At 37.5% G+C, this 13,399-nt stretch overlaps 1 protein-coding gene across 2 annotated transcripts; it reads right to left on the bottom strand.

Annotated features, from left to right (window-relative positions):
• Window positions 1-954: 954 nt before the first annotated feature.
• On the bottom strand, window positions 955-12,073 carry LOC106171285 (uncharacterized). Of its 2 annotated transcripts, none has more exons than XM_013551567.2 (4): window positions 11,881-12,073; window positions 8,610-8,739; window positions 7,834-7,923; window positions 955-1,797 (listed from the first exon to the last, which is right to left on the bottom strand). In XM_013551567.2, the coding sequence occupies exons 1-4, from the start codon at window positions 11,972-11,974 to the stop codon at window positions 1,548-1,550; spliced, it is 564 nt and encodes a 187-aa protein (XP_013407021.1). In that variant the 5' UTR covers window positions 11,975-12,073; the 3' UTR covers window positions 955-1,547. The 2 variants fall into 2 exon arrangements, with proteins under 2 accessions (XP_013407021.1, XP_013407022.1); XM_013551568.2 differs by lacking the exon at window positions 955-1,797 and adding an exon at window positions 3,007-5,066.
• Window positions 12,074-13,399: the final 1,326 nt, after the last annotated feature.

The raw sequence follows: 13,399 nt of genomic DNA, 5'->3' as shown, positions 1-13,399 counted from the left end.
ACAAATGCGTCCAGTATGGTGAATGTGTTATACAGTATAAAATGTCTAAAAGATATATTTTATAATATGACAATCACATAACGAGTATCTTTTAACACAAGGAACACAAAAAAGGCCTACATTAACACTTCCGTCTGTACGGTGGAGTGATAAAAATTGAAGGAGTATACAAGTACATGTTATGTATTTTCACAGGTATATAATATCTGTTACCCTTGGTCCCGTTTGTTAAAGTGGGGCATAAAGCAAATTCTACCCTGACTACAAAACTGTACCCCTATTATCTTACACAGCATGCCTTCTTGGATTATATACGTATCAAAAGAAACATATTTTGGAATGTAAATATTTAAAAAATATCTAGAGAGGATTATCTACTTAACGCGACGCCAAGCTTTCAATTTGATATGATACAATACTGAAATGTGTTTTAATTGGTTATGTTAAAACCATTACAAATTCCTCAAATAATAAATTTATACTGAGTGACTGTGTAGTTTTTGTAAGATGAAAATACCGTCTACGTCCAAGTGGACTTAACTACTTTGAAATGATTTAGTAATATGTCTGGCATAAACATTGAATGCATAGTTTGTGTACTGCTTTGCAAGCACGTGACGATATAAAAATCTGTGATAATTTAAGTCCTGTAAATACACTGCGTCAACAAACAATGCAAAATAAATCCTGTACATTGTGCAACAGAAACTATGTACATTTGGACCCATTCAAGGATGGATTTGGAAGGGGTGTGGTCTATACCCCCCCCCCCCCCCCCCCCCCCCCCCCCATCCTGATTCCGCCGCTTGACTTTTCATTCGGACGACAAAATTTCACCGCTTTGGTATCAACAACCTTCAATCACAACCTTTTCACAAGCTTAATTATGTCCCCAAAGAAACGTTTTTGCAATCATTTCTCCTCCAGAAATGATATTTGTGTGAATCATTACGCTGACATTATTTTCTTTAATTCGTTTGCGTCATATCAGTGGCAAGGCGAACGGTGTTCAAGGAAAAGTCTAGCACCCACTTAGAAAATTACATATTGTTCGTTCAAGGGTATTCAAAAACATGGCAGTGATATTAGGCATTCTTCTTCAACTGCATCTCTATTCTAGATCAGCCAAAGCTATAAAGCTAAGGAAATGTTATGTATATCACTGCATAAGACAGAATAGGGTTGTATCTAAGAACGAAAACCAAAGAGAAAGTTTTTTCTTTCTGCCGTTAACATTCATTTACGTGTTAATATTCATTTACGTGATCTAGGCTCTGTCGATATGTTCTCTAGAAGAAGCAATCGTCGCCGGTGCTGTGGCATTTCCGAACCTAAACCTAAACCGTCTAATCGAATGAATCTACACTATTCAATTCTTTAAGGTTTTTACATGAAATCCATAAAATTATAGCCTGGGGTAACTCGAGTTCCTTTTTTCTTGAATAAAAAAAACGCGAGGAGGAAATCCTATTCCGTTTGCTATGGCGTTATCCTATATGAAACAGATTGATATAAACAAAGTCTTAAAGCTGTAAAATAGTTTTTGATCACACCGTACTGTCTTCTTCCCGTTTTAGATGTGCCTTGGCGTGCGCATCTTCATCATCGTCGTCCTCAGGGAGCGGCTCTTTTTCCTTGTGGACCGTCTCAACGGGTGCTCCCGGGGGCTGGTATTTTCGTCCTTTGAAGCAGAAGACTTTTTTCTTGTAGCACACCAGAATCACGATTCCAGTCACCAGGAGTGGTACTATAACAAGGACTGCCGCAAGGAGGCCCGGAACGTTAATGATTGGGGGCCTGAAAAACACAAACAGGGAGGACGGTGCTAAACTATAGGAGGCGCTGTCATAGACCATGCAAGGAAAAGTCAGAAATCTAGACCAATGTATTCTAGGATTTTTACTATTTTGGATATTTTCTTTAATTCACTCTCGTGAAAAGACATTGTCATCATGCAAATATATATATATATATATATATATATATATATATATATAACTAAAAGCGACAGGAGTACTGAAAAGGTGAAGAGAATTATCAAAGATATCTCATGCAAATTTCTTCAAGCATTTGGAGTAGAATTATGAATGTACATAAATGTCCAATATCATGATACCGACAATCTTATTGCAAACAGCACGGTGAGTCTGTTTAAAAGGGTCATCAGTGTTTACGTGCAGCGGGAAATAGTGGGAATTCAGAACAAACAAGTCAAGATTCACAGATTGAAGAACTTTTCACAACCTGTACTGAGTTCTTACACTTTGAGTCTTTGAGAGACAGACCTTCCAATCTGGTCATTATGTAAATGGCTGTCTGGCCTCAACCCACGCGCTCGACACGACAAGACAAATAACTTAACAACACAACGCCCATATGTGGAAGTGAGTAAAAGCCACTATACCGAAATTAGGCCGCATTCAAAACAACGGACTAACTAGTCCACGGATCAAATATGGCGACCCATTCAAAAGCTTGCCTAAAAGACACTGAATAGACCCCCCAAGGGGATAACGCAACAAGCAGTCAAGTGGGTCGGCCATATTTGATATGGGGACTAGTAAGTTCTTGTGAATGCAGCCTTACATGTTAGGACGTCTCAAAGTGTACCGGTACAGTTGCTTAACTTAACTGCACCGCTTGATGTAAAAAAGGTCTCCGTCGCCGAAAAAAAGGGGAAAAAAAATCTGGTGAACACCTAGGCATTTGATGCCTTCTGGTATCAGGGGCTTATACAAGTTAAGTATCAGGGGAACAATGATTTTGTAACAGGCTACTAGCACACTTTGTGGTCAGAGAGTAGGATTCGTGTGGGTGTGACTGAACAATCGAAGATTTTGTCAGCAAGAGCGTGTGAGCATGAAACAAAGACGTGGGGAATGGTATAATTACTAGAATTCGGGGATTATTCTAACGTTCACACCAACGAAAAAGGGGGACGTAATTATCCCTCGCGCTTGCGTTTAACAACTCGCACTAACATTCATAGTGAGAATTAAACTACTCTTTCGTAAGTTCCATACTTTATATTTATTGTTCTCATTTTTATCATAAGCTTAACTGCCTAAGTCACAATGAATTCCGTATGGTCACCATTGCCAGTGGTTGCCATACCAACCATACCGTGATAAAAAGAGTCCCGCGCTGAGATTATATATATCTAGGGTTGATATCAAACAAGAAATACAAACTAAAAGTCTCTATCTAAACTTTATCAATGAATAAAACAGTTAGTGAAGAAACAAAGGTTTAAAAGGTCACAAACAAGACAACTTCATTAACACATTTATATTGACTCCAACACTTAAAAGAAAAACAGTATTTGGCAATTGTGTATGTAAACAATAGATAATAAAATAGCAGATCCCTCAGTCCATTTTCATGTAAACTAATTATTTGTACAATTAGAAAAATATTTTTAATATACTTGATCTATGATTGGTATATACACTTGTCGACACGAAAAAATAAGCAGGATGTAAAAAGAAAACTGTAAAACATGAAAAACAATAGGCATATCAAATAAACAGTAATTTAACTTCAGGCTTTAGATGTCACAGGAAAAGATTTCCTCTTGCCCAATTTGAAATTATATTTTTAAAAAATAATCCACAGGAAAATGAAAATAATTCTAGTCCAGCAACATAATTACTCCAAACATAATGTGCAAATTATTATGCAAACAATTTCATATCTTAAATGGAAATGAACAGATTCTAATACAGCATCACAAAAGTATTTTTTCAAACAGCTGTCTTTAAGAAATCGTATTTTATACAGTTTCATAGCCTATTAAATGCCCATTAAATTGGCCTTAAACATTGACCGTGACTGTGAATTTGATGGATGAAAAGCATTTCAAGAACACTGGTGATGACATAAGATTCATAACAGTATTGCCAGCCTACAATATATCGACTTTCACTATATCTACTTTCATTATATTTCTGTGAGAAACAGATAAGAATGATTATTATATAACCATTATTCTTGCAACTATAAAAGTTATCTTAAAAACAAACAAATGAAATGCAAACGAACCACGACTACATTTTAAGGTGTATATACATATCAAACTTCCGAGCGGAGCACAGAATACGCTCATTGACCAGTTTTTAATATCAATTAACTTCCTTTTGTACAAAACTTCGCGTAAAAGGTTATAATTTTATGTTTTGTTTACAGGTTGTACGTGCTGAGATTAACGAAATTGGTGGCTTGATCAAATCATCTTTTAAGTTGCAATCTTTGGCCACCTAACCCAACCTAAACAAATTCTTTTTAAAAAAGACAAACTGTACGAAAATATATAACATAACTATGCACAAGTTTTTCTCAAGCACAGAAAAGCTCTTATATTTTGTGCTGCTTTCTGAATTAAACTATTCCTTACATCCTTACGTATAAAGAGAAAATTATTTGCTTTGGAATGTAATGATTCGAGGTCTAATCGTCGGTGGGTTTGTTGTCTTTGCTATTAGACACAGCAAAAAAATATCAATAAAAAACACGACAAATATAGCAAATAAACAAAACCCAAAGAGTGTGCACAAATACAAAGGCCTACAAGTGACAATTTTGCTAAAATCAAGCAATTTGAAACTGTTCTCCTTATTGCTATCTTGTGATTACTTTTTGATACAAATGTACATTTATGAACAGGAAAAAAAACAAATTTAAACTTTGTAAACCCTGGATAAAAGATCTAATAAAAGTAATAAAATCTCCTTAAAAATACCGTAAGTTTCAACAAAGTTTAACTTTGTTATTTAGATATCTACCTGGATAAACAAATTTACATTAATTTATACATGTATAGAAGTCACTGACTCTACTGGATGTTTTTGTTTTCACTACGAAGTTTCCTGATGGTCACGAAGTTAGGTCAAAGGCCACATAGCTAAGCTGCGCATGCTCTTTAAGGTTTTGCTCTGTTGAAACAACCGGATCGTTTCCGCCACATCACAACTAGCACAATCGAGGTCACGATAACAGCTAGTCCGACAACTGCAGTGGCGATAATGGCGGCGATTTGTTGGTATGTCAAATACACCAGTCCCGGGGGCCTGGAAGGGAAAATAGGACGCTGCTATTATAACAAGTTCGCAAGGGTCTGTTTATTTTTGTTCATTTTGATTTTTCGTTTAAAAATTTGGTAGGAGTTACATTAGGCAAACCTCGGTCGACGGGGTCTGGCATTGAACTTTCTTGTTTGTTTTTTTTTTTCTTAAATCTTTGCGTTAATATCTGACGCAACAATTTGAAAACTCACACATAATCTGAGTTTAGTATTTTTCTCAAAGCGACATCTCACTGAATTTCAACAAAAAATGGTGAAAGCGCAATTTTGAAGCAAAAACTGAATTTATGGCTTACATTGTTTAAATGATGATGAGTTGAATTTAATGTAATTCCTTCTTCGTGCTAAATAAAGCCAACTAAGTTAGCCTAAAAAAGTTAGACAGACCCGTGCGGACCGATAATAGCCTACTTCCCCTTACCAAAGCTGGGATATGAAATGTCAAGATAGTCACTTCTCTGGGCTTTAAAGCCTCATCTTCAAGGTGCGTTCGCATCAGATTTAACTTATTGCTGTTCGGAAGCTAATATGACCATCATGTGCAAAGGCTGAGAAACCAGAAATTCGGTTGCCGTTGCTCCCCTCTACCCCCCCCCCCCCCAAAAAAAAAAAATTTTTGTAGAATACCACAAAAAGATCTGCAGTTCGAAAAGAAATGGGTCGTCTTTCATAATCAAATGAGTCTTTAACCAAAACATTTGCTTGGCGGTCATATCTGAATACCCAGAACAGCAATGAAGTTAATATGGATTTAACGCACCTTGATAACACAGAAAATATTTGGAAGAGCAATAAATAAAATACCATTTTACTATCAAATTCTTATTGCGTTTCTTTAAGACTGAAAAACTCTAGTTTCCTGAAACACGCACACGTGAATGAAAAAACAAGTTTTTATATGCAACTACACTACACTTTTTCAAACTACTTTCTCGTATTTTGTATTTGGTAGTCAAACTTCTACAATCTTGTCTGAACAACTAAAGCACTAAACGGCCTTTTTTTTAAAAAAAAGTCTATAGGTGCGTTATCATCCGTTTCAAATCATTTCTGGATGTAAAAAGGCTGTGCAATTGAACGAACAAATAATTTTCAGTACGATTTTGTTACCACGAACTGAGCGCTTTTGTTGAAATAAGCCCATAATCACCGAGTCCCGTTTCACTATATACGATTTTTAAATTAAAAGGTGGAATTTGATTTGACTCCCAAAACACATGACATAGAACGCTTAAATTTAATTTCTCCCAGGATTAATCCTCCCTTAATTATATATACCAAAACAAACAAACGTGGGCATAATAATTCAGCCACTTCTTTATAACTGATATTACCAAGATAAACAAAAAGGTGAATTAAGACACCCATGACGATTTTCAGGGAAAGGCAAACAGAATTCATAGGCGTAGAAAATAGAATCAACGACCCGCTTTCTTTCAGGATCTGTATTACAGTAATACTGGCAGATCCGTAGCCAGGGTGGTTCGAGCGATCCGCTCTTTTTGTGAGGAATAGCTCAACTCTGGGTAAAAATTGTTCTCGGTACACGAAGGTTTTATGATAAAAGCTCCACTCTTTCAGAAAAAAGATCCCCCCCCCTCGTGAAATTGCTGGCTTCGGACTGGGAAGTTGTAAGTATATTTAAGACACCGAAACAATGCCTTTGTTCAAACTTATCCATGTATTTCTGACTGAACATTTTAACTTCGCAACGACAGCTTGGCATATTATCTGAGTAACCAAACTGTGTTTTGGTTTAAATTGCTAATTGGGGAAATAAGTGCACAACGCAGTCAAATATGATATTTTCTGAAACAGGGTTTTCGATGAAGATTTCCGTATTTTCAGATAAATCGCATCGTGGCTTCGCTTAATAGTTAATTACAAGGGTTAATGTACACAAATAGTATGATAGAATGAGCAGACTTCTGTTCAAGACTTCCGGGCGTGTTTTTCATAAGAACCAAGGGTAAAAGCTGTGCAAACATAGACCCATTAACCATTTCTGTAGTTGAAATAGCAAAAAGGGAAATAGTGGAAAAATTGCGACCGCTCCTGGAAATTGTAAAATGTCAGTGAAGAGGGTTTTGGTTATGGGTTGTGGTTCTCCAGGAAAAGGAGAAGCAGCGAGGCAAATGAAAAAGCACGCACCAATGAAACATGAAATTGCATTTACAACAGAGAGAGAGAGCGAGAGCATGTGTGTGTGTGTGTATGTTAGAGAGAGAGAGAGAGAGAAAGTTGATAGGAACGTTTTAATAAAAGAACATGACAGATAGAGAGTATAACAATATAAAAAGAAAATATACAGCTTGGTAATTGTTTTGATTTAAACGCAGGGACACAGCCAGTTCCACGATTTTAACTCTATCAGTACAAATCTGAAAAGTCTGATTTTTCGCTCCACCAAGGAGGTTATGTTTTCACCCCTGCTTGTCTGTTTGTTTGTCTGCCTGTCTGTCATCAACATAACTCAAAAAGTCATGGACCGAAATTGATGCAATTTTCAGGAACTGTCAGAAGTGGACCAAGGAAGAGATGGTTAGTTTTTGGTGGTGATCCGGATCAATAATCAATCAATAAACAATAATAATTAAAATTTGCTGCCTTGGCGGAGGTCTGCGCTCTCGGAGTGCTTTTCTAGTTAAATTTGTCATGCTTTAACTGTTTTTCTTTGCTCACCTGCATTGAATAAACAAACAATTGAACAAACAAAGACATTAATAGTCAAAACCATATAACAGTGAACTCACATTTCAGTGGCATACGTGCCCTCGACGTCATTGTTAGTGCAGAGAAGCTGGTTGACTTTTGAACTTGCATATTCTTCCTTACAACAATATCTGAAACGAGATAATAACATCAAATTCATTTTACTTTGCAAAAACCTTATTAGATGTGATAATTACATTCGTATTGCATATTTTGCATCGCTTGGAAACAAAAATATTCAAAGCATTTTCACGAAATTTTAAAGAATTTTAATTGGTTATTTAATAAAAAGATCAGAACATTATAATGGCCAATGATATTCCGTAGACCTAAGATTTATCTTTTAGTTTGATGGGTCCTCACTCTGGCATTTCTTGCAATGGCGAAGGAAGAAGATAATTAAAAGCCCATTCAGGGCAGCTGACTAACACATCTGCGGATCAAATGTGACGACTCACTCAAATCCTTGCCGCTCAATTCCCGTTTAGAAACTGAACAGATTGCCTGCGTGGATTACGCAACAAGCATTCAAGTGGGTCGGCCTTATTTTGATCAGAGATCTGCTAGTCTTTTGTTCGGAATGCGCCCTTATTCCTTGAAATGACTGTCCCCAGTGTTGTATATAAAACAAAGACGAAAACTACTAAGGATTGAGGCCGTCTTCTGGAAGACGGTCAGATTTTCTAGTTAACATAGACGGGTATCTAATTTTTTTTCTGTCGGAAGACGGTCAAAAATAGAGGATGGATCAACAAAGATGATTTGGAAGACGGTCAGAAAATAGCTCTGGATCCGCCCCTGAAACTGACATGCCTACCTGTAGTAACACGTTCCGCAGCATTTTTGGTCTTGCGCACACCTGTCACCGTACAGTTTCTCGTTCTTTAGATTGTAGTAGTTGTAGCAGTCGCGCTGGGGATCAAATTTGATCTGAATTTGGGACGAAACTGAAAATAAAAATAAAAAGAAACATCTGCTGAGTAATGATCTTGTCAAGGCAGTAACTTCAAGAAAATGTCTACTTTTGGGCCATATGAGACATAATCAATGAAGGTTATATCGAGAGCGTTCAATCAGTGACCGAGGTCCAACGTGGAAAGAAGCTGCAGGGGTCATGTTTTTATTTTTTCAAACTAAAAAAATCCCATTTTTGTTAACAAATATTTGTTATATAGTCCACTGAAAACTGAAAGACCAATGAAAAAAATTAGTTCTTAGAAAGAAATAACCGAGGCTGATTAAAACTGGCATAGACACGAGTTGTAAAAGAAGGGGCGTGACATATAAAAGACACATTCTACATTCATATGTCACATCAACCTCCACTCCCATTGGCCTTATAACCCAGACCCCAGCTTGGTCCAACAATTTTACCAGTGTTTGTAACATTTACTATCACCGTTGATGTTCCGCCAAATGAAAAAAAAAAAACATTTTCGAACACACACACAAAAAAACTCCTATTTTGCCAAAGGGAGTAATTAATTCATGATATGTATGTGCATAAGTAGCGTTTTGTGCTTAGTTAACCAAAACTCGTTATACTCTGCCCCGGGCGAAAGTGACGGCATTCCTACGCGAAGATACATGGGTGAAAGATGTCAAAACTGAAAATCCTGAAAACCTAGCTTGCAATTCCTCATCGCATTTAATAGCTATTTTGAAATAAAAAGAATCAAAATGGAGACTGAAAATCCTGCAATCAGGCATAATCGTGAACACTTTCACCCGTGCAGATTTATGTTCCAGAAAAAAATTGCTGAAAAGTTTAAGCAAAGTGTAAGAATAAAAAGTACTACCAGTGACGGTAGAATTATTTTTACTTATATTAGATTATAGCACGACCTGCAATACATGTATATTTATCATTTATTTATGATATGTGCACCCTTATGTTTCTGCCTGTCCTCTCTATATCAAACTCACTTCTATCGTTTACAACTGTCAATGATCTTCACAAAGTTTTCGACGAATTCTTAAGGGGACGTCAAGTGCCAGTTCAAACTAAACCTGTTTTCAGCACTGGGACGCAAACAGGTGAAATGCAATTAAATGTCCATTTAATTCTCCACTCCTCTCTATCTATCAGAGATCAGCCAGGTAATGTGGTCGTTTTTGTGATTTAGATGCTCGCTGAATTCACGACGCAAAGATGTGCACAGGTAGTAGAGTGGATATCCAGAGAAAATAGCCTCTCTGTGACTCTTCTTCATATCAAGGACGTTTATTGTCTTATTACGTTCTTGTTCATATCAACATGTAAGTTATAATTCATCCTGTTCTGACGTTTAAAAGACAAAAATATTAAAGTTAGTACTTCTTTTCTTTCGGACCACAGGGCGTGCCGGTAGCCTGTTACAAAATTATTCTTTCTCATACTGAAATTTAGTATTCTATTTTATGAGCCCCTCATATCAGAGGGTAGGACTTCATCACTGGGGGGATGACGTAGTAGGGAGATGGCGGGGGGGGGGGGGGGGGGGGGGGACGATCAACCAGTCTACTCTCCGGAGTTAGTCTCAAAAAAGGGAGGGGGTCAGAAAATAACTCTATGGATGGTTACAGAAAATAACTGTATAGGTAGAACTTGCCAGCCACGGTGAAGTGAAGGAGTAACAAACTAACACTGTTAAGTGTTATCTTATCATCCTTTTCGTTTACCTTCAGACGTTAACTGTCCTTAAAATAGACTTTATAGAGCACTTTACGTCCTAAAGATAGATTTCATAGACTGTATTATAATGAGTATTGGAAATATGGCCAGTTACCAGACCTGTGGTCGGGATTGGGGATTCAGAGCCCCCCTCCCCCCCCCCTTAAAGCCGAAAAAATGCCCTTGGAGTCAATACTTGATTAGGGGTCTGTGAAATGTGTCAAGCTTGGTCAATTAAAGGGGGGTAAAAGTTACATTAAGGAACCTGTCTTTATTGTTTTCGTGCATTCTTTTATTCTTTATGATATGATTAAAACATATAAATCCTCAGTTTAAAAATACGATATGGGTGTATGTAACACAATATTGACAAACTTGCTTGTGTTACAGTTGAAATATGAAATATGCTTTCTATACTTCCTACTTATACATCTTAAAAAAAACATTCCAATTTGTTTTGATTCAGCCAGTGGTGAAAGAAAATAGCCAGGGCCCTTCTTGTGGTGGGTAACTTTTACCTCTGCATGTACATGTAGAGCTTCATTTATTTTAACCCCATGTAGAAAGTGTCGTTCCTTGTAAAGGGCAACTTTTTTCACTTTTTCAAGAAGACACTCGTACATGAAGCATATATATATATATATCATATATAATAAAGCCCCACATCGAATTTTTAAACTGAGATTATATATGTTTCGAAACCTCTCGTCTTTGTTTGTGTTGAGAACACAACGAGTGCGAGGACATACCAATCACCTGACCAATCCTCAAGACAGGCCAAAGCTCCATTAGTCATCATTATCCTAGTGCATTACTAGCATTTTTACAAAGAACGATACTGCTGGACTTGGATCCATTGTAATATGGGTCCTAGCATTGTAATGTTTGGCTGTCAAATCAAAGTTCTTTATTCTATATGAATTTAATATGAGACACATCGAAATGGGAGTTCGAATGTTCGGGAGTTTTTAAACATCACTGCCGCAAAATTACGTAAATGAGAACCCCCTCACCTAAAGTGTCCTTTTACGTCCATTTGAGTTCTAAAGAACTCGTATTAAATATAAGGGCTACTTTATAAAGTCAATTGCAAAGTTTCCGAACTCTCGTTGTACTGTAGCTTGTAAATTTTGTTTTAGACAAGGGCAAACTTTACTGCACCCAAGCTTTGAAGCACATGACCACATCTGCATTGTGTCATTGTGATTTCTTCGGGTAAAGTATTAAAATCGGTAAATCTAACTTTTTACGAAAAAACTATCATACCAGGATATGTTAGTGCTGGTTACGACGCCCATACAGGCCGCCTTATCATTTTATAACCCTCCCACCTTCACGAGAGACCTTGTTTATTACGGGTACAGTGGTCGTTAAACCCCTTTAAATTTGAATTTTCTTCAGCGTTGTGCCCTTTAACACCCGTTTACTTACTCACCTGTGTCTATTCCACTGAGAACGATCAGAAGAAGTGAAGCTAGAAGAGCTGAGATCATTCCTGAGAAGCGACAATTTCCGAGCAAGGACTCCATCTTTTTCTTTTCAAAGTCTTAACGTCTCTTTACCGAATCCACATTCCTCTCGCATCCACAGGTAAATTCAAAATGGCGACAGGTTAAGGGGAAAGTATACATAATGGAGCCTCGTTCTCGTGGCCAGGTGGGGAGGCCCAGACAAAGACTTAATGCGTGACGCTGACTTAATGTCAGCACAGGTAAATGGTGAAAAACGATCCTGTAAGCAAAAGAGTCGTGACTAATTACCGTGCTTTATTTGATTACCAATTGCAATACCTGTCGACGTGAATATTTCTCTCTCGCTATTTAAACATTGTATATCCTTTAACTTTTTTTCTGAATGTATATTATACAATGTATTATATTAAACTGGTTTCCCAAGTGTGCGCACATTCAGTTTTTTTTTTCTGGGCTTTAAAATGAGAAAAAAATGTAAAATCTAACCTTCACCTGTCGGTTTAATAATTATCATACAGTATGTGATAGACGGCAGTGATTGTGAACGTTGGTCACATACACAGGGGCTGATCCAGGATTTTTTGAAGGGGTGGTCTGCAGATGCGAAGCCCCCCCTCCCCCCACCTCTTGGCGTGGAGTTCGAGGCCCGCTGAAGGGCCCCAAAAATTTTGGTATTTTAAAGGGAGAACGGTAGGCTATCATTTGGTACGGTTTAGAACTTTGATTCAGCTATTCAAAATTCTGATTTCAAGAGGGGACCATTGGTGTGTTGTTTTTTTTCCAGAAATTGAAGGGGGACGGAGTCTGGACCCCCCTGACCCCCCCCCCCCCCCCCCTCTACATCTGCCACTGCGTACTGTACAGGTACATGTAACTGACCTTGACGCTTTACTGGTAATATCAGATTCGGATTTGTGCCATTTCTGATCCGCTCCTTTTCCTCGTCGCGTCTAATTTGTTCTGCAGATTTCTCCCGGATTATACCGTGATTTGTGATATAAAAACGATTTCCGCCAGGAATATAGTTGAGTAAAAACTCCATATTTTTGTCCATGACCCTTTCAGTATGGGATTTACTTGCTCGGATCCACACCTTCCGTACTCTCGGGTCTGTACTATAACGGACGTTAGTTTTCCTTCTCACTACTGCAATCTTCTCCTCTATTCTACAGAACGCAACTTTCACAATCCCTGGTTTTCCATTTCTGCCTGGTAGTCTACGACATTCTTGGATCCTGGGTATCACTGTGGCCTCTTCGCCAGTTTCGCCATAATATCAATTGTCAATTAATCAAGTTCAAATTCCATTAATGATATTAAGAATAAACGCATTAATTAGACCTACTGTTTTCTCAAACGGATCAAGTCGACTACACTTATTAAAGGTGTCTTGAAGCCTTGGGGAATCTTTTTCAAAACATTTAATAATACTCCAAAAGTTGATTTTAGCTTTTAGACTAAAATGTCAGTTTAGCTTAAAGT

The sequence above is a fragment of the Lingula anatina genome, chromosome 5 (assembly GCF_051362555.1).
Source record: "Lingula anatina isolate TDL-2025a chromosome 5, LinAna3.0, whole genome shotgun sequence".
Lineage (NCBI taxonomy): Eukaryota > Metazoa > Brachiopoda > Lingulata > Lingulida > Lingulidae > Lingula > Lingula anatina.
This window is presented reverse-complemented; position numbering and strand designations above follow the sequence as displayed.

Bases quoted from the DNA above. Each gene is read 5' to 3' on its own strand.
- LOC106171285 (XM_013551567.2), bottom strand. From the start codon at position 11,974: ATGGAGTCCTTGCTCGGAAATTGTCGCTTCTCAGGAATGATCTCAGCT. The intron at 8,740-11,880 runs GTGAGTAAGTAA...TTTTATTTTCAG, and splicing joins TCTCAGTGGAATAGACACAG to TTTCGTCCCAAATTCAGATC. The intron at 7,924-8,609 runs GTAGGCATGTCA...ATCTCGTTTCAG, and splicing joins TGCGGAACGTGTTACTACAG to ATATTGTTGTAAGGAAGAAT.